Source organism: Hylobates moloch, unplaced genomic scaffold (assembly GCF_009828535.3).
Source record: "Hylobates moloch isolate HMO894 unplaced genomic scaffold, HMol_V3 SCAFFOLD_17, whole genome shotgun sequence".
NCBI lineage: Eukaryota > Metazoa > Chordata > Mammalia > Primates > Hylobatidae > Hylobates > Hylobates moloch.
Genome location: NW_026652292.1, coordinates 67824833 through 67846888, shown reverse-complemented (window position 1 = coordinate 67846888; position 22056 = coordinate 67824833). Strand labels below are relative to the sequence as shown.

The following is a 22056-nucleotide window of genomic DNA, read 5'->3' as shown; positions in this document are numbered from 1 at the left end:
CTTTATTTTTAAGCTGTTTATTAGGATACACTTTATTGCAAAAGGAGTTGAGAGCAACTCAGATTTTCTCTTATAAACAAAGATGCAAATACAAAAGCTGTAAATAGGTACTTCTCTCCAGTACATATTACATAAGCAAATTAAAAGTCATATTATATCCAAAATAAATTTCCCTATGAATATAAAAAGTTATAAATATACATTTAACGATATAAAACACCAAATTATACATTACATGCACACAAAAAATCTTACCTTGCTGAGTATTTTGTTCTTGCATTCGATTCACAGTGAGGTCTAAGGGGCCTTCCTGCTCTTCCTGAAGGGAGTTTTCTGCTTGATTCATTTGGATACTTTTACATACTATACTTGGTCCAATTGAACCATTTCTATTCTCTTGAGTTTTACCACTTTTTGAAATGTACTCAATCGCAAATTGACGTATCATCTTTTTCATTAATTCCTGAGCAACTAGGGGAATGTTAGGATCACAGTTCTGAGGAAGATCTAGGGAAGAAATAAATATAATAATCATTTTAAAAAGAGAAATGCAAATCACCAACATTTAAATTTATTTTTATTACAAATTAATGACTTCAGAAGTCTTTTAGCATCAGTCCATAACTGCCAATGTTTTCTGGGAATTAGCAATAAAAGCTTTGTAGATTTAATTAGCTTTATAATAATATATCAACCAAAAGTGTGGCATATTTAATTATTTCTTACAATTAAACATTCTCTGGTACCAAACTAAAATACAGATAAAGAATTAGACATAGAAGCAGAACAACTTATTCTCGAGTTTTAATATTCATTCAGATGTATTTTACTAGATATTAAAACACTCAGTATGTGAGCATAAATTGTATAAGTAACCAATTTTTATCCTAATATACAATGTGCATGCATTAACTAGGAAAACATCTAAATTCTTATAATTCTGTATCCATTAAGTTCAATTCTATAAAATGTGCATTTCATATATATCCTGAATTTCATCATCAAGGATTTTCTTTCCTCGATTTTTTATACAGAAAAATTTTGATCATAAATAAAAAATGCTAAACGACGAGCTAATGGGTGCAGGAAATCAACATGGCACATGGATACATATGTAACAAACCTGCACATTGTGCACATGTACCCTAAAACCTAAAGTATAATAAAAAATAATAATAATAAATTAAAAAAATAAAAAAATAAAAAAAATAAAAAAATAAAAAATGAAAGAATAGTACAATGACAAAGCTTCCACTAATATTCAAGAACTGTTACTAGTCTGCCAAATTAGCTTTCTTTTTACTTTATTTTTATTTGTAGAACCACTGAAACTGCAGAATAATGACAATGTGCTTCTAAATATTTCAGCATGGATATCCTAAGATACTTCTGTAAAATGAGAATATCACTGAGAGTTTTAACCAAAACATTTTGATCAAGTACAACTATAATAAAGTTCAACAGTAATAATACAACTCTGTCTGAAACTTATATAGTTGGTAAAACAACTGAATGATTTTATAGTAAGTGTGGGATAAGAACAGATCACTTATATACACAGTGTACAACAGTGATATAGAGATTTAGTATTGGGGATGGTGGCTTTTATACACACATTTCTGGTCTGGCTCCATTCCCTTTATTTACTCTGCCCCTTTAGATGTAAGGTGATTGGTAAATTGGACAGGATGACTAGAGAAACTTGTTTTTTGAGTAGGGATATACTTTTTCCTCTTAGAAATGGGCCTACTTGTAGAGATACTAGTTCTCTACTCCTTAAATGTCTAAACCCTTACTCAGGTAGATCAGTGTTATGTGAATAGGCCTTCTCTGATCCATGGCTGTCAGAGACTGAAGTGGTAAGTCTCTCTAGTTTCGTGTTTCAGTGTTAGTTAAAATACTTGTCAAAAAGACTCAAAGAGAAGTCTTCCAACCAGCATCTATCATTAATTGGTTCATGGCTCTAAAATACAAGAAAGTTTCAAAATATACTACATTTGGAGGTGAGGAGAGGCAACAAACCCACTCTCACCACAACTATTGTCACAATTGGTAGCAAAGCATGACTTAAGCTGATATAAGCTGGTCCTGCATAACTGTCAATACATTTGATCACAGGGTGCTATCTCAGACTTGTTGGAGATATTACAAAACATCGTATTACCTGTTTCAAAACAAATAATTTTGAATTCTGAAAAACATCTGAAAGAGGGAAATATGGGCCTATAAGAAAAATACAATTTTAGCCTTCACTTCCATTGTTTGTTCAGAACCTGATAGGAAAGAGGGACACTATTCGTTTTGGGGCAGTGGCGTAAAAGACCTAGCTATAGTTTGGGATCTTAGCCATCTTTATGAACTTAGGCTAGTTACATATTCTCTCCATGCCTCAGTTTCCACATTCATTAAGACAGAAATAATAATAGAACCTGGGACACTATTTATGGGGCTTGCTCACTGGATGCTGTAAGGATTATATGAGATTGTAGATAAAATACTTAACTCTGTACTTGGCATATTAATAGTCCAGTAAATGTTAGCTGTTAGTAGAAATAATATGACAAAAAAAAGATGCAGGCTGAGCACTTATATTTTATTTAAATCACCAAATGGAAAATAAGCAAAAGTATGAGGGGTCTTCAAAGTTCATGGAAAATGCCTATTATAAAAAAGCCTATGCATAGATTTCAAAAATTTTTTGCACCAAAATAAACTACTAACTTGTTATAACATGTGTAAACGGCATCTAGTTTGAGGCACTAAGAAGGATAAGACATCAGTTTGAAAACATCCAGTATCAGAGCAACACGAGTTCTGCTAAAATTGAAACAAGAACAAATATTAACTATACGGTAAAGCTTGGGGGGAAGAATGGTAAAATCACTGGTAATTTTGAAAAAGCTTATGAGGATAATGGCCTAAAGAAATCAGCAGTTTAAAAATGGATAACTTGGTCATTGGCAAAGTCTGAGTCCGGTCCTCTCACTCTCCTCCCTGGACAGCATGAGCTTCACCACTTGCTCCACCTTCTCCACCAGCTACTGGTTCCTGGATTCCGTCCAAGTGCCCAGCTACGGTGTTTGGCTGGTCAGCAGCGTGGCTGGCGTCTATGCAGGTGCCGGGAGCTCTGGTTCCCTGATCTCCGTGTCCTGCTCCACCAGCTTCCAGGGCGGCTTGAGGTCCGGGGACCTGGCCGTGGGGATGGCCGGGGGTCTGGCAGGAAAGGGAGGCATCCAGAATGAGGAGGAGGCCATGCAAAGTCTGAATGGCCAGATCATGCAAAGCCTGAATGATCACTTGGCCTCCTACCTGGACAGAGTGAGGAGCCTGGAGACCAAGAACTAGAAGCTGGAGACCAAAATCTGGGGGCACCGGGAGAAGAAGGGACCCCAAGTCAGAGACTGGAGCCATTACTTCAAGACCATCAAGGATGTGAGGGCTCAGATTTTCGCAAATACTGTGGACAATGCCCGCATCGTTCTGCAGATCGACAATGCCTGTCTTGCTGCTGATGACTTTACAGTCAAGTATGAGACAAAGCCGGCTGTGCGCCAGTCTGTGGAGAGCAACATTATGGGCTCCTGCAAGGTCACTGATGAAACCAATGTCACTTGGCTGCAGCTGGAGACACAGATCGAGGATCTCAAAGAGGAGCTGCTCTTCATGAAGAACCATGAAGAGGAAGTAAAAGGCCTACAAGCCCAGATTGCCAGCTCTAGGGTGACTGAGGAGGTAGATGCCACCAAATCTGAGGACCTTGCCAAGATCATGGCAGACATCTGGGCCCAATACGACGAGCTGGCTCAGAAGAATCGACAGGAGCTAGACAGGTTACTTGTCTCAGCAGATTGAGGAGAGCACCACAGTGATCACCACACAGTCTGCTGGAGTTGGAGCTGCTAAGATGGTGCTCATGGAGCTGACACTTACAGTCCAGTCCTTGGAGATCGACCTGGACTCGATGAGAAATCTGAAGGCCAGCTTGGAGAATGGCCTGAGGGAGGTGGAGGCCTGCTACGCCCTGCAGATGGAGTAGCTCAATGGGATCTTCCTGCACCTGGAGTCGGAGCTGGCACAGACCCAGGCAGAGGGGCAGCACCAGGCCCAGGAGTACGACGTCCTGCCGAACATCAAGGTCAAGCTGGAGGCTAAGATCGTCATCTATCAATGCCTGCTGGAAGACGGTGAGGACTTCAATCTTGGTGATGTCCTGGACAGCAGCAAGTCCATGAAACCATCCAAAAGACCACCAGCCACCGGATAGTGGACGGCAAAGTGGTGCCTGAGACCTATGACACCAAAGTTCTAAAACATTAAGCCAGCAGAAGCAGGGTCCCCTCTGGGGAGGAGGAGGCCAATAAAAAGTTCAGGGGTCAAAAAAATGGACAACTCATTTTAAAGGATGAGATGATGTTAATAAAGCCCACAGTGACAGAACATCCGCATCAATTTGTGAGGACAAAAATCCATTTTGTTTGCATCTCAGTTGAAGAGAACTGGTGATTAACAACAGGAATGATAGTCAACACCATAGACATCTTGACGGACGTTAGCTTACACAATTCTGCCTCAAAAAATTAAAGCTGACATTTCCACTCAATGGGTGCCAAGACCATTGCGACCAGATCAGTTGCAGACAACAGCAGAGCTTTCAATGAAAAATTTAAACCAGTGGGTTCAAGATTCAGAGCATGTCTTCAAAGAATTGTAAAAGGTGATGAAACATGGCTTTACCAATATAATCCTGAAGATAAAACACAATTAAAGCAATGGCTACCAAGAGGTGGAAGTGGCCCAGTCAAAGCCAAAGCAGACTGGTTAAGAGCAAAGGTTATGGCAACAGTTTTTTGGAATGTTCAAGGCATTTTGCTTGTTGACTTTCTGGAGGCCCAAAGAAATAACGTCTGTTTATTAAAAGAGTGTTCTGAGAAAGGCAGCCAAAACTTGAGCAGAAAAATGCCCAGGAAAGCTTCACCAGGGAGTCCTCCACAATAATGCTCTTGCTCATTCCCTTCATCAAACAAGGGCAATTTGGCAAGAGTTATGATGGGAAATCATCAGGCATCCACCTTACAGTCCTCATTTGATGCCTTCTAATTTTTTTGTTTCCTAATCTTAAAAAAACTTTAAAGGTCATCCATTTTTCTTCAGTTAATAATGTAAAAAAAAATTGCATTGACATGGTTAAATTCCCAGTTCTTTCCAGTATGGACTAAATGGCTGGTATCCTTGCTTACAAAAGTGTCTTGAATTGGATGGAGCTTATGTTGAGAAATAAACTTTGTATTTTTTATTTCTATCTTTGAATTCCATTTTTCCATGAACTTTCTAAAGTCCCCTCATATTTGTTAACTTCATAACTGGAAAAATATAAAAGACATACTTTATAAACCCATGTGATACTTTTTTGGTCCAAACTAGATTATATTAGCACATGTAACCTAACTAAAGTGCATTATCAAAACAAGAAATACCCATGTTGGACATAGGATTTCAAAGATATACCATTGCTTGATGATTATCTTTAGAAATCTTTGAAGGCTTCTATGAACATTCTTCTTCACCTTTTTTCAAATCTAATCTTGCTTTGTATTATGTATTTAAAGGAGATACCAGCTTTACTTTTGGGTATTTTAGTTAACTGTCCTGAATTGTATTACTAACATCATCACTTTATCAATTCAATATGATTATATCTGCCATAAAGGACAGACATTATTAGACCCATATCATGGACTAGGGCTATACTTTAGGATTGAATTTAGAGCAAAGTTTAAAGCACAATACATAGTGCTACTCTGTTTTACCCACCCACTCACTTTTTACTATATTGTGGAATAAATCCATGTGTGAGACCAAAGAACCTGGCAAAAGAGAGGGAGAAAAACAGACAGACAAAGAGAATGCTTCTCAGCTGCTGACTGGTTAGTCAGCCTCCTAAATCACTTGCACAAGTTGTCATAACTACAAAAAAGCAAATAACTGAAGATCTAGATGTAGGTTAGGAATTGTAAACTCAAATTTTTACAAGGATCAGGCTAGTAGTAAATATTTGCCTAGAAGAATGTTGCCACCCGGAAATAGGGTTTACTGCCCCCATCAGACAAGAACAATTATTTTTTGCCTTATTTCTTCACTTTCCAAAGTTAACTAATTTAAAAAGACCTGTGTGGCTGCTGCTTCAAGATGGTTCTCAATAATTCCTGCCTCCTGATATAACACTGCTGTGCAATACCCTCTTAGCCTCCATGTTGTATCATGGGTGGTCTGTATAACCAATAGCGTACTGTCAAAGTATTTGTCACTTTGGAGATTATGTTATAAATGAATGAAGTTTTCATACTGGATACTGATGAACATTGATGCTCTTGGTTGTTTTCTCTTTTGCCCCCCTTCTCCCCTCCTTTTATTTTCTCTTTCTCCCCTTCCCTTTCCCTCCTCCTCTATCTCCTTCTCCCCTTCATTTGTCTATCCCTTCATCTCTCTCTCTCTCATCACCCACTCTAGAGAAAGCCATAACTATGAGCAGTCCCATGAGGTGGCTCACACGTGAAGAAAGATGGAAGCCTCCTGCAAGCAGCCAAATGTGTGGACTTGTAAGACATTCTACAGCAATCAAATCTCCTATGACCACAACCCAGCTCACTCCTTGACTGCAGCCTCATGAACAAGTGAGCCAAAACCAACTAGCTGAGCAATTCTCAGGTTCCTGACCCCAGAGAGAATATGAAATAATAAATGTCTGTTGTTTGAAACTGAATTTTGAAAGTAATTTGTTATAGAGTCATAAATAATATAGATTTTGGTGCATATTAGTGGGATGCTGCTGTAATAAAAAACTGAAAAGGTAGATGTCACTTTTGAACCAGGAAGTGGCCTTTGGGAATAGTATTAGTGAAAGGCTGAAGTAACTTCAATAAGCTGTTAATAGTCACAGCCTTTAAGAAGGCTGCAGAGTAAGAACTTCTAGAAAAATGAGGTAAATATTACTGGAATTATGTAATGGGAGAAAGTTTTACAACACTGTTATCTTCAGTAACTTGGGAAGCAGAAAATGTGCCCAATAAATTGGATGATCTAGGGAAATATCTAAGCAAAGTGTGAAGGGTGGCCCCTGGTTTCTTCTTGCTAATTAAGGTAAAGTGCAAAAAGAAAGAGATAAACTCAAGGAAGAACTGTGATATGGTTTAGATGTTTGTCCCCTCTAAATCTCACGTTAAAATGTGATTCTGAATGTTGAAGTTGGGGTCTGATGGGAGGTGATCGGATCATGGTGAAACCAACCCAACTGCCCCCACAGACTGTTCTTTTTGATAAATATAGAAATTGCCCCTTCTGGTCTTAAAAAGCTTGAAACTTGTATTTGTTTTATCTGAGTTCCTTCCTCAGAAAAGAACCTTCAGGCCTCTCAAAGACAGTATCAAAGAACTGAAACTCACCAGATGATGGCACCACATCATGGATCCCTCATTCACCATGATTGCGTCCTTGCCCTTTCCCTAATTCTTGTTTTCTTACACACTGTTGCATTTCTCCCCTGCTATATAAACTCTTAGTTTTAGTCAGGCAGATGGATTTGAGACTGAGTGCTCATCTCCTTGGTTGCAGCAACTGATTAAAGGCTTCCTTGGCAATAACTGTTGTTTCAGTGATTGGCTTTCTGTGAAGCAAGCATCAAGACCTACATCAAACCACTGGTGTTTTGGTAATAATGGGGCAGATCCCTCATGAATGACTTAGCCCCATCCCCTTGGTGATAAGTGAGTTATCCCTCAGTCCACGTGAGATCCGGTTGTTTAAAAGTCTGGAACCTCCTCTCTCTTTTTCTTTTGCCATGTGATGTGCTGGCTTCTGCTTTGCTTTCTGCCATGACTGTAAGCTTCCTGAGGTCCTTACCAGAGCTGAGCAGATATTGGTGTCTTGCTTGCACAGACTCACAGACTGCAAAAGCATGAGCCAATTAAATGTCTTCTTCTTTTTTTTTTTTTTTTTTTTTGAGAGCGTCCCTCTGTCACCCAGGCTGGAGTGCAGTGGCATGATCATGGCTCACTGCAACCTCCACCTCCTGGGCTCAAGCAATTCTCATGTCTCTGCCTCCCGAGTAGCTGGGATTACAGGCATGCGCCACCAAGCTCAGCTAAGTTTTGTATTTTTAGTAGCGGCTGGGTTTGCCATGTTGGCCAGGCCAGTCTGAAACTCCTGGCCTCAAGTGCTCTGCCTGCTTTGGCCTCACAAAGTACTGGCATGAGCCACCGTGCCTGGCCAAACCTCTTTTCTTTATAGATTACTCAGCCTCAGGTGTTTCTTTTTTTCTTTTCTTTTTTCGAGACAGAGTCTCACTCTGTCACCCAGGCTGGGGTGCAATGACAATCTCGGCTCGTTGCAACCTCTGCCTCTTGGGTTCAAACGATTCTCCTGCCTCAGCCTCCTGAGTAGTTGGGATTACAGACATGTGCTACTGCGCCCAGCTAACTTTTGTATTTTTAGCAGAGACGGGGTTTCACCACGTTGGCCAGGCTGAGTTTTTTTTTTTTTTTTTTTTTTTTTTTGAGAAGGAGTCTCACTCTGTTGCCCAGGCTGGAGTACAATGGCACGATCTTGGCTCACTGCAACCTCTGCCTCCTGGGTTCAAGTGATTCTCCTGCCTCAGCCTCCCAAATAGCTGGGATCACAGGCGCCTGCCACCACGCCCGGCTAAGTTTTGTATTTTTAGGAGAGATGGGGTTTTGCCATGTTGGCCAGGCTGATCTTGAACTCCTGACCTCAGGTGATCTGCCCGCCTTGGCCTCCCAAAGTGCTGGGATTACAGGCATGAGCCGCTGCGCCGGCTGAGATATTTCTTTATGGCAATGCAAGAGCAGCTTAATACAGACTGTTAAACAAAGAGACAGCAGGTTTTGATTGTTTTGAAAATTCTCAGTCTATACAGAAAGCAAATGATGCCAAAATTAAGAAATGATTATTGAGCAAAGATTAAATCAGGAAAACAGCTAGGAAAATATACTTCAGAAAGGTGACTGGTTGTCTTCCAGTTTTGACACTTAATGTTGTGGGTCTCTTGTGGGTTGTTGTCACTGTTTTGCAGGGTGGGAGGGGGAATGTAACTTCATTAAACAAAAGAACTCTGGGAATTAACTTTTGGCCATCAAGGAATGTCTATTCAAGAAAATCAGCTGAATCTCAAAATCAACTGAATCTCAGTAAGTACAGCAAGCTATCTTGGCATTTTAAATTGCACTATTCTTCCTTTACGCTGAAGCTACAAGGTAACAAAAACAAAACAAAACAAAAAATCACTGAAACAAACAATTGCACTATTCTCATCCCTCCTCCTCAAGACACACGGAGCCCCCATGGCAAACACTGAGAGTCTTACGATTGTAGACATATGAGGAAAACTCTGTTCAATCATTAGTTGATCACTAAGCTAACTAGGTGAAGATGTCAGTGGGCACAGAATACAAAGAATACTATCTTCACAGAATTAGTTTAGAAAAGTCACTAAACAAAGAATAACAACGACACAGCAACAACAAACCTTGGGGTGGAGGATAATCTGATTTCCAGTTGTCACACTGTATTATTTTAAATATTTAGTTTTTAAACAAAACATTATGGGACATGCAAAGACATAAAAACGTACCACACGTGAGGGAAAAAGTCCACGGAAAATGTCTCTGAGAGAGCCCAGATATTGAACTTACTAGACAAAAAAAACCTTTAAATCAGACATTTAAAATATGCTCAAAGAATGAAAGGAAACCATGTACAAACAACTGAAGTATGAGGAAACACTAAATAGGCAATTATATAGTTATAATGAACTGGACAGAAATTGTGACGTTGAAAAGTATACAAATTAAAACGAAAAATTCACTAGATATACACTGGTAGATCTGACCTGGCAGAAAAAAGAACCAATCAACTTGAACATAGACAGATTGAGATCATTCAGTCTAAGGACAAAGATGGGGAGGGTAGGTAAGCAAGTAGGTGAACAGAGCCTCAGAGACCTGTGGGACACCAATCAAATGTATCAAGATTTGCAAAAGGTATTCCCAAAAAGAAAGGAGAGAAAAGCAGAAAAAACATTTGAAAAAAATGGCAATGCCCCCAATTTGAAGAAAACATTTATTTACACATCTAAGAAACTCAACAAATGCCAAGCAGAATAAACTCAGAGATCACATTTAGATGCATCCTAATCAAACCAAAGACAAAGAATAAATTTTGAAAGCAGCAAGAAAAAAAAGTAAAATAAAATCATCACAAGTAAGGGACTAAACAAACCTTTAGCTAGACAGACTAAGAAAATAACTAAAGAAGGCCTGAGTTATTTTCTAAAACCAGAAATGAAAGAAGATATATCACTACTGATCTTAAAAAAACAAAAAAGATTATCAGGAAATACTATAAAAAACAGTACACCAATAAATTAGATAACCTAGATGAAATGGCCAAATTCCTAGAAGGACACAAACTACCAAATTGACTCAAGAAGTAACAGAAAATATGAATACATCTGTAAAAAGCACAGGGACTGAATTCATAACCAAAAATTTACCTCAAAGAGAGGCCCAGGGACAGATGGCTTCAATGGTAACCTCTACCAGATATTTAGAGAGAAATTAATTAATCCCAATCCTTAAAAGCTCTTTAATAAAACGGAGGAAACACTTTCAACTCTATTTAAGGGTCAATATTATCCTGATATCAAAACTAGAGAAAGCATATGAAAACTATCAAATAAAAAAAACCTATCCATTAGTAATACACATATTAGATATTGCAAGTTCAGTTCCAGATGACTGGAAAAAAGTGAGTATTGCAATAAAGATAGTCACAAGAATTTTTTGCTTTCTCAGTGCCTATAAAAAGTTATGTTTACACTATAGTCTATTAAGTGTGTAACAGCACTATGTCTAAAGAAGTACCCATACCTGTGGTATAATGCCACATATTGGTTCCCATCCATGTTTCTTGGCTCATAACTTCCACAGCCCTTGTTACAGTCTTTTATTAGGGTGTTGTGTTGGGTGTGTTAGGTCTCAGGAGCAGGCCCCAGGAAACAGAATCTCTCCTGCCCTCCTTTCACCTGCCCTAAAGTAGGACTCCAATTCCCTGCCTTTCTAACTGTGGGTCTTAAGACCATCCTTAGAGATGGTCTTGCCCGATACTCTGGAAGACGGAATGCTGATGTCATGAAGCTTCCATAAAAACCCAAGAGGGCTGGGTTCGGGAGGTTCCAGATAGTTGAACATGTGAAGGGCCCTGGAGGGTGGCATGCCCAGGGAGGGCATGGAAGCTCCACATTCCATTCCCTATGCCTTGCCCTGTGCAACTCTTCATCGGTATCCTCTGTAATATCCTTCAGAATAAGCCACTTAAGTGTTTCCTTGAGTTCCATGAGCCATTCCAGCAAATTAATCGAACCCAAAGGGGGGTCATGGAACCCCAACTTGAAGCCAGTCACCCTGTGAGATGTAACACTATCTCCAGGTAGACAGTATCAGAATTGAATTAGAGGGCACTCAGGTAGTAAGCACTGCTTGGTATGTGGGGAAAACCATCCAGGCCTCTGGTCACAGAAGTCTTCTTCTGCGTTGTGGTGGTATGGAAATAGAGGAAAAAAATGCAGATTGACAGTTTTAACTGACGAAATACCTTAATTTAAGCAGACTTTATTGCTAAAAATTTCTAACAATCATCTCAACCTTTAGCAAGTGGTAATCTTTTTGCTGGTGGAGGGTCTTGCCTCAATGTTGACACCTGCTGAATGATCAGCGTGATGGCTGCTGAAGGGTGGGGTGGCTGTGGCAATTTCTTACATTAAGACAACAATGAAATTTGCCCACTGATTGATTCTGCTTTCAGGAAACATTCCTCTGTAGCATGTGATGCTATTTGATGGCATTTTACCGCAAGTAGAACTTCTTTCAAAATTGGAGTTAATCCTCTCAAACCATGCCACTCCTTAATCAACTAAGTTTATGTAATATTCTAAATCCTTTGGTGTCATTTCAACAATGCTCACAGCATCTTTGCCAGAAGTAAATTCCCTCTCAGGAAAGCACTTTCTCTGCTCATCCATAAAAAGCAACTCTTCCTCTGTTAAACATGAGATTGCAGCAATTCAGTCACATCTTCAGGCTCCACTTCTCTTTCTAGTTCTCTTGCTGTTTCTACCACATCTGCAGTTGCTTCCTCTTGAAGCCCTCAATGTTATCTATGAGGGTTGGAATCAACTTCTTCCAAATCAACTTCTTCTGTTAATTCTGATATTCTGACTTCCTCCCATGAATCAGTAATGTTCTTTTTTTAATTTATTTTTTATTTTTTGAGACAAAGTCTCACTCTGTTGCCAGGCTGGAGTGCAGTGATGCAATCTTGGCTCACTGCAACCTCCACCTCCTGGGTTCAAATGATTCCCCTGCCTCAGCTTCCCGAGTAGCCGGGACTACAGGCGCGCACCACCACACCCGGTTAATTTTTTTTTGTATTTTAGTAGAGACAGGGTTTCACCATGTTGGCCAGGATGGTCTCGAACTCCTGACATTGTGATCTGCCCCTCTTGGCCTCCCAAAGTGCTGAGATTACAGGCGTTGAGCCACCGCACCCAACCGAATCAGTAATGTTCTTAATGGCATTTAGTGAATCCTTTCTAGAAGCTTTTCAATTTACCTTGTCCAGATCTATCAGAGGAATCACTATCCATGGCAGGTAGAGCCTTACAAAATGTATTTCTTTTATAATAAAACTTGAAAGTAGAAATTACTCCTTGATCCATGGGCTACAGAATAGACGTTCTTGTTTTCAGGGCATGAAAACAACATTAGTATCCTTGTATATCTCCATCAGAGCTCTTAGGTAATCAAGGGCATTTTCAGTGAGCTGTAATATTTTGAAAGGAATTCTTTCTTCTGAGTGGTAGGTCTCAACAATGGATGTGATGGTTAATATTTAACTTGACTGGAATGAAGGATGCAAAGTATTGTTCCTGGTTGTATCTGTGAGAGTGTTGTAAAGGAGATTAACATTTGAGTCAGTGGACTAGGAGAGGTAGACCCACCCTCAGTCTGGGTGGGCACCATATAATCAGTTGCCAGTCAGGCTAGGATAAAAGCAGGTAGCGCAATGTGGAAAAATTAGTCTGGCTAAGTCTTCTGGCCTCCATCCTTCTCTCGCGCTGGATGCTTCCTGTCCTTGAACATCAAACTCCCAAGTTCTTCAGCTTTTGGACTCTTGGACCTACACCAGTGGTTTGACAGGGGCTCTCAGGCTTCCGACCACAGACTGAAGGCTGCACTGTCGGCTTCCCTACTTTTGAGGTTTTGGGACTCAGGCTGGCTTCCTTACTCCACAGCTTGCAGACAGCCTATTGTGGGACTTCAACTTGTGATTGTTGAGTCAATACTCTTCAATAAACTCCCTTTCATATATACATCTATCCTATTAGTTCTGTCCTAATACAGATTTTGGTACTGGGAGTGGTTCTAGAGGAACAGAACTTTAAAGATGGAGTTTTTAAGTTGGTTTTGGGGTTTCTGAAATTGGCTGCTTAATATGATTAGACACAAAAATGTTAAGGACTCTACTTCTAACAGTATGGAGAACACTGATAGTCCTTGGCATGAACTGTTTAAAGAGTAAGGCAAAATAAATGCATTTGATACTCCTGATTCACTGCTTGTGAGAGGCAAGTTTAGTGACTCTATACATAATACATCTGACCATATTTAAAGAACCAAGGAATATAATGAAGTTGGTTAGTTGCTCCTAAGTTCACTAGAGAAAGCGATGAAAGAAAACTACGAACTCAGGGATTCTATCTCCCGGCTCAAGAGGAACATACTGTGTCTCAATCTTCTAAGATTGCCCTGAATGACAGTTTTATCTCCTGTCAAGAAGAGTTGAAATTGTGGAAAATCAGACACAATCTCTTATCATGCGAGTGGCTGACCTGCAATGAAAGGTGCACACACAGCCTCGCAAGGTGTCTAGTGTTAAAGTGAGGGCAGTGACTGTAAAAGAATGGGGCCTTGCAAATTGGAATGGGGACTTGTGGGAGAAACTTGATGAGGCTGAGAACACTGAGCAGGTCCTAAATTCTGACGAGCCTTTTTAGTCAGAGGAAACAGCCTCCCCACTCCCATTGGTGGCAACATCCCCAACACATCCCTTCCCCAACCTGGGCAGCCATCAGCCTTTCCACCTTTGTCTGAGGAGATTAATCGTGCACTGCCTGAGGCAAAAATGATGGCCTCCCAAGGCAACTGCCAGGCAAGACAGTGACGATTCTCCTCAGGACCCAACCCCAACACCCCTGTTTGCTTCTAGACCTATAACTAAAGTCCTGGCAGGCCCCTAGAGGTGAAATTCAAAGTGTGATCCATGCTGAGGTGCACTACACTCCAAAGTAACTGCTTGAGTTTTCTGACTTATATAAGCAGAAATCTGGAGAACAGGCACGGAAATGAATATTAAGGGTGTGGGATAATGGTGGAAGAAACATAAAGTTGGATCAGGCTGAATTTATGGATTTGGGCTCACTAAGCAGGAATTCTGCATTTAATGTTGCAGCTTGGGGAGTTAAAAAAGGTTCTAATAGTTTATTTACTTGGTTAGCTGAAATATGGATTAAATATGGGCTCAAGGCCAGGTGCAGTGGCTCATGTCTATAATCCCAACACTTTGGGAGGCCAAGGCAGGTGGATAATTTGAGGTCAGGAGTTCGAGACCAGCCTGGCCAACATGGTGAAATCCCATCTCTACTAAAAACACAAAAATTAGCCACGTGTGGTGGTGGGTGCCTTTAATCCCAGCTACTTGGGAGGCTGAGACACGAGAATCACTTGAACCCAGGAGGCGGAGGTTGCAGTGAGCCAAGATTGTGCTACTGGACTCCAGCCTCAGTGATAGAGTGAGACTCTATCCCCGTGTCCCCCCTCCCCCCAAAAAAGATGGCCCTCTGTGAGCAAGCTGGAAATGCCTGATCTTCCTTGGTTTAACGTAGAGGAAGGGATCCAAAGGCTTAGGGAGACTGAGATGTTAGACTAAATTAGTCACTTGAGACCTACTCATCCCAGCTGGGAGGGTCCAGAAGACACACTCTTGACCAATACTTTGCAAAATAGATTTACAAGGGCAGCACCTGTGTCCTTCCCGAATTTCTTTGTCACCAATTTCCCAATCATGATTCTTCCAAGTCCATGCAGTGTGGACTTTCCCTCCCAAGTCTAGGAAGGGAAATCTTCCTAGTGGGCAGAACTTCGAGCAGTGCAACTCGTTGTGCACTTTTCTTTGAAGGAGAAATGGCCAGATGTGTGATTACATACTGATTCAAGGGCTGTAGCCAATGGTTTGGCTAGATGGTCATGGACTTGGAAGAATCATGATTGGGAAATTGGTGACAAAGAAATTTGGGAAAGATGTTGTGTGGCTGGACATGTCTGAGTGCTCAAAAACTGTGAAAATATTTATATCCTATCTGAGTGCTCACCAATGGGTGACCTCAGCAGAGGAGGATTTTAATAATCAAGTGGATAGGATGACTTCTTCTGTGGACACCACTCAGCCTCTTTCCTCAGCCACCCCTGTCATCGCCTGCCCATAAACAAAGTGGCCATGGTGGCAGAGATGGAGGTTACACATGGGTTTAGCAACATGGACTTCCAATCACCAAGGCTGACCTGGCTACAGCCACTGCTGAGAGCCCAATTTGCCAGAAGCCGGGACCAACACTGAGCCCTCAATATGGCACCATTCCTCGGGGTGATCAGCCGGCTACTTGGTGGAAGGTTGATTATATTGTACCTCTTCCATCATGGAAAGGGCAACAGTTTGTCCTCACTGGAACAGACACTTAATCCAGATACAGGTTTGCCTATCCTGCACACAATGCTTCTGCCAAGACTACATTCGTGGACTCGTTGAATGCCTTATTTACCATCACGGTATTCCACATAGCATTGCCTCTAACCAAGGCACTCACTTTATAGCTAAAGACGTGAAGCAGTGGGCTCATGCTCATGGAATTCACTGGTCTCACCATGTTCCCCATCATCATGAAGTAGCTGGATTGACAGAATGGTGGAATGGCCTTTTGAAGTCATAATTACAACTCCAACTAGATGACAATACTTTGTGGGGCTAGGGCAAAGTTCTCCAGAAGGCTGTGCATGCTCTGAATCAGCATTCAGTATATGGTACTGTTTCTCCCACAGCCAGGATGCACGGGTCCAGGAGTCAAGGGGTGGAAGTTGAAGTGGCACCACTCACCATCACCCCTAGTGATCCACTAGCAAAATTCTTGCTTCCTGTTCCTGTAACATTATGTTCTGCTGGCCTAGAGATGTTAGTTCCAGAGGGAGGAATGCTGCCACCAGGAGACACAATTATTCCATTAAACTGGAAGTTAAGATTGCCACTTGGCTACTTTGGGGTCCCCCTACCTCTCAGCCAACAGGCTAAGAAGGGAGTTACAGTGTTGGCCGGGGTGACTGACCCGGACAAACTATCAAGATGATATCAGTCTACTACTCCACAGTGGAGGTAAGGAAGAGTATGTGTGGAATACAGGAGATCCCTTAGGACATCTCTTAGTATTACCATGCCCTGTGATTAAGGTCAATGGGAAACTACAGAAGCCCAACCCAGGCAGGATTACAAATGGCCCAGACCCTTCGGGAATGAAGTCTTAGGTCACTCCATCGGGTAAAAACCCACAGCCCACTGAGGGGCCTGCTGAAGGGAAAGGGGATACAGAATAGGTAGTAGAAGGTAGTAATCAATACCAGCTATGACCACGTGACCAGTTGCAGAAACGAGGACTTCAATTGTCATAAGCATTTCCTCTTCAATTTGTTAAGAACATGTTGTGGCTGGGTGCGGTTGCTCATGCTTGTAATCCCAGCACTTTGAGAGGCCGAGGCGGGCAGATCATGAGGTCAGGAGATCGAGACCATCCTGGCTAACATGGTGAAACCCTGTCTCTACTAAAAATACAAAAAAGTAGCCGGGCATGGTGGCACGCACCTATAATACCAGCTACTCAGGAGGCTGAGGCAGGAGAATCACTTGAACCTGGGAGGTGGAGGTTGCAGTGAGCTGAGATTGTGCCAGCCTGGGTGACAGAGTGAGATTCCGTCTCAAAAAAAAAAAAAAAAAGAACATGTTGTGCATGTATACACTTGCACTAAGAAAATATCTTCATTTCCTTTCTTTTCCCTTTATCATGTGTCATAAGATTTACTGACTTAATATCAGCATTTAAGTGCTGTTAACTTTATGTAATAGCATTTGGATTGGGGACTGATGCACTGTATGAAGGACAGCTGTATTATGTTAGGCATAATTACCTTATTACTGTCTTTATTTGAATATTATGTGTGATTTCAGATGTGTATGGGTTCAAGTTGACAAGGGATGGACTTGTGATGGTTAATATTGAGTGTCAACTTGATGAGATTGAAGGACGCAAAGTATTGTTCTTGAGTGTGTCTGTGAGGGTGTTGCCAAAGGGGATTAACATTTGAGTCAGTGGACTAGGAGAGGTAGATCCACCCTCAATCTGGGTGGGCAGCATATAGTCAGCTGCCAGCTCGGCTAGGATAAAAGCAGGCAGCGGAATGTGGAAAAATTAGTCTGGCTAAGTCTTCTGGCCTTCCTCTTTCTCCTATGCTGGAAGCTTCCTGCCCTCGAATGTCGAACTCTAAGTTCTTCAGCTTTTCGACTCTTGGACCCACACCAATGGTTTGACAGGGGCTCTCGGGGCTCTGGCTACAGACTGAAGGCAGCACTGGTGGCTTCCCTAACTTTTGAGGTTCTGGGATTCAGACTCCTTTTCCCTACTTTTGAGGTTCTGGGATTCTGGCTTCCTTGCTCCTCAGCTTGCAGGCAGCCTATTACAGGACTTCACCTTGTGATCGTGTGAGTCAATACTCCAATAAACTCCTTTTCATATATACATCTATCATATTAGTCCTGTCCTTTTAGAGAATGCTGACTAATACAGTGGGCTTAAAATATTCAGTAAACCATTCTGTAAACAGATGTGCTGTCATCTAGGCTTTGTTGTTCTACATATAGAGCACAGGCAGAGGATATTTAGTGTAATCCTTAGAGGCCCTAGAATTTTTGGCATGGTAAATGAGCACTGGCTTCAAGTTAAAGTCATAGCTGCATTAGGCCATAAACAGAGAGTAAGCCTGTCCTTTGAAGCTTTGAAGCCTGGCATTGACTTTGCTCTAGCTATGAAAGCCCTAGATGGCATCTTCTTTTAACAGAAGACTGTTTCACGTATTAATACATTGAAAATTTGTTGTTTGGTACAGCCACCTTCATCAAAGATCTTAGCTAGATCTTCTGGATAGCCTGCTGCAGCTTCCGTATCAGCACTTGCTGTTTCACCTTGCAGTTTCATGTAATGGAGACAGGTTTCTTTAAATGAACCAATCTCTGCTAGCTTCCAACTTCTCTCCTGAAGCTTCCTCTCAGCTGCCTCGGCCTTCAACGAATTAAAGAGACTTAAGCCCTTGCTCTAGTTTAGGTTTTGTCTTAACGGAATGTCATGGCAGGTTTGGTCTTCTACCCAAACCACTCAAACTTTCTCCCTATCAGCAATAAGCCTGCTTTGCTTAATTATTCATGTATTCACCGGAGTAGCACTTTTAATTTTCTCCAAGAACTTTTCCTTTTCATATACAAGGTGATGCATCGTGCAGAAACTGTTCGATGCAATAGGAGTAGCTTTTGGCCTATCCTGACTTTGGTATGTCTTTCTCACTAAGCTTAGTCATTTATAGCTTTTGATTTAAAACAAGAGGCATATGACTCTTCCTCTCACTTAAATACCCAGAGGCCATTGTAGGGTTATTAACAGGCCTAACTTCAATACTGTTGCATCTCAGGGAAGAAGAGGGTCTGAGATGGGAAAATGACTGGTTGGTGGAACTGTCAGAACACACACATTTCATCTTCTCATATGGGAGTGGTTCGTGGTACCCCAAAATAATTAAAATCATAACATCAAGGATCACCATAATAGATATAATAGTAATACTAAAAAAGTTTAAAATATTGTGAGAATTATTAAAATGTGACACAGAGACATGAAGTGAGCACGTTATAGGGAAAACGGCGCAAACGGACTTGTTCAATGTAGGGCTGCTACGCACCTTCAATTTGTAAAAAAATGCAAAATCTACAAAGCGCAATAAACCAAAGCATAATAAAATAAGGTTTGCCCCTCCAGACTCAGTACTCAATAAAATGGTATCAAAGAGAATCTAGTAACACATTAAAAAGAATTATACACCATGAACAAGAAGGATTTATGTCAAGAATTCCAGGTTGGTTTAACATATAAAAATCAATCCATTCTGGCTGGGCATAGTAGCTCAAGCCTGTAATCCCAGCACTTTGGGATGGTAAGGTGGGCGGATCACGTGAGCCCAGGAGTTTGAGATCAGCCTGGGCAATATGGTAAAACACCATCTCTGTAAAAATACAAAAATTTAGCCAGGCATTAGTGATGGCTGGCACCTGTGGTCCTAGCTACTTGAGAAGCTGAGGTGGGAGGACCACTTGAGCCCAGGCAGGCAAGGCTGCAATGAACCATGACTGCACCACTGCCACCCCAGCCTGGGTGACAAAGCAAGAGCCTGTCTCAAAAAAAAAAAAAAAAAATTCAATCAATTCATATAATTCAGCATGTTAACAAACATATTAACAGAATACAGAACAAAAGCTACATAATCTCCACACATGTAGAGAAAGTCCTTGACAAAATACAATTTCCTTTCATGGCAAAAACAGTGAACAAGCTAGGAATAGAAGAAAATGTCCTTAATCTCATAAAGGGTATCTGTAAAAAATCCACTGGAAACATCGTACTTAATGGTGAAAGGCTAAAAGCTTTCCCCCAGAATGCTTTGTCAGGAACAAAACAAGGATATATGCTCTTATCACTTCAACACTGTACTGGAGTGTTCCAGCCAAGGCAATAAAGCAAGAAAAATAAATAAAAGACATCTGGATTGGCAAGCAAGAAGCAAAACTCTCTTTTTATATAAATAATGTAATCTTGTGATATATAAATTTAATTTAGATTACCATTGTATAATCTTGTATATTTGCATATAATCTTATATACATAAATTTCTAAGGAATCTGTATACAAACACACATTAAGAACCAATAGTCAAGTTCACAAGGTTACAGGATACCAAATCAATATACAAAAATGAATTTTACTTCTAAGCAATAGCACAAAACAATTCCAAAATGTAATTTTTAAAAAATCATATTTACAATGGCATCACAAATAAAATACTTATAAAAAATAAACTTGAAAAGGCGGAAGAGTTGTACACTGAAAAATGGAAACATAATAAAGACTTAAAATAATAGGAACATGTCCTCTGTTCACAGATTAAAAAACTTAATATTCTTAAGATTGTAATACTCCCCAATTTTTATCAACAGGTTCAACAGAATCCCTATCTAAATCCCAGTTGGTAGTTTTATAGAAACTGGCAAGCTGATCCTAAAATTCACATGAAAATGCAAGGGACCCTGAATAGCCAAAATAATCTCGAAAGAGAACAAAACTGGAGGATTAGCATTTCCTAATTTCAAAGCTTACTATAAATACAATAGTCAAGACTAGGTGTTACTAGATAGACATGTAGAACAATGGAAAAGAATCGAGTCCAAACATAAATGCCCTCATATACAGTTAATTTACTTTTGATGAGTACTAAAACAATTCAATGGGTGAAAGAATAATCTTTTCAACAAATTATGCTGTGAAGAGTGGATATTTCAATGCAAAATATGAAGCTGGGCCTCTACCCCACACTATATACAAACATTAACCCAAAATGGATCCAAATATAGGAGACAAAATTATAAAACTCTTGTAAGACATATGTGTAAATCTTCATGACCTTGGATTAGGCTATGATTTCTTAGATCTGACACTAAAAGCACAAACAACAAGAACAAAATGGATAAACTGAACTTCATGAAAATTAAAAATTTTAAGCTTCAAAGGACACTACCAAGAAACAAAGACAGTCCACACAATGGGAAAAAAATACTTCTACACCATGTCTTATAAGGGTCCAATATCCACCATACATGAAGAACTCTTACAATTCAACAATAAAGACATGCCAAACTTGAAAAATGGGCAAATGATCTGAATAGACATTTCTACAAAGAAGATGTTACTAATGGCTTATAAGTACATGACAAGATGCTTAGCATGATTAGTCCCTTAGGAAAATGAAAATCAAAACAATGAGATACTATTTCATACCCAGTAAGACTGTTGTAATAAAAAAATGCAGATAATAACAAGTATTGTGGAGGATGTGGAAAAACTGCAACTCTCATATAATGTTGATGGCAATGCAAAATGCTATAGCCACTTTGGAAAACAGATCAGCTTTTCCTCAAAAATGTAAATATAAGCCAGATGAAGTGGTAGAATGCCTGTAGCCCCGGCTACTCTGGAGGCTGAGACCGGAAGACTGCTTGAGCCCAGGTGTTTGAGTCCAGCCTGGGCAACATAGTGAGAATCCGTTTCCACACACAAACATGAAGTAAAGAGTTTTCTACTGTTTAATTGCACAAGCCCAAAACTTCAATACAGTGTTAAATAGTAGAAGAAACACAGGAGAATAACGTCTTGTTCCAATTTTAGTTGGAATGCCACCCGTGTTTCCACATTAAGTATTATGCTGGATTTAAACCTAGGATATATGTGTTCTACATTTAAAACATACATCAATTCCTGTTTTACTGAGTATTCATTTTTTGATCCTCTTTAGATTAACAAGTGAATAATATCAAAGGATTTCCTAAAATTGAACCACTTTTGCATTACTGGAATAAATGTCATGAGTGTCGTGTATTGTTTTCTTAATGTAGCATAGGATTACATTTGATGCTTTTGTATTGATATACGTGAGATTGTTCTGTAGTTGTATGTACCTGTGTGTGACCGTCAAATGATTTTTATCTAGATTAATACCATACTCAAAAGTAATT

At 40.3% G+C, this 22056-nt stretch overlaps 1 protein-coding gene across 9 annotated transcripts in view; it reads right to left on the bottom strand.

The window, feature by feature from the left end:
* The window catches only part of LCORL (ligand dependent nuclear receptor corepressor like), a 186430-nt gene that overhangs the window by 65860 nt on the left and 98514 nt on the right, over positions 1–22056 (bottom strand). For 8 of the 9 annotated variants that reach the window (XM_058430325.1, XM_032135505.1, XM_032135507.1 and 5 more), the window contains exon 5: positions 256–507. In XM_058430325.1, coding sequence (XP_058286308.1) covers positions 256–507 — 252 coding nt within the window. Of the gene's footprint in view, positions 1–255; positions 508–7439; positions 7636–22056 lie in introns of those variants that run through there. The other variant, XM_058430327.1, reaches the window with a different exon arrangement.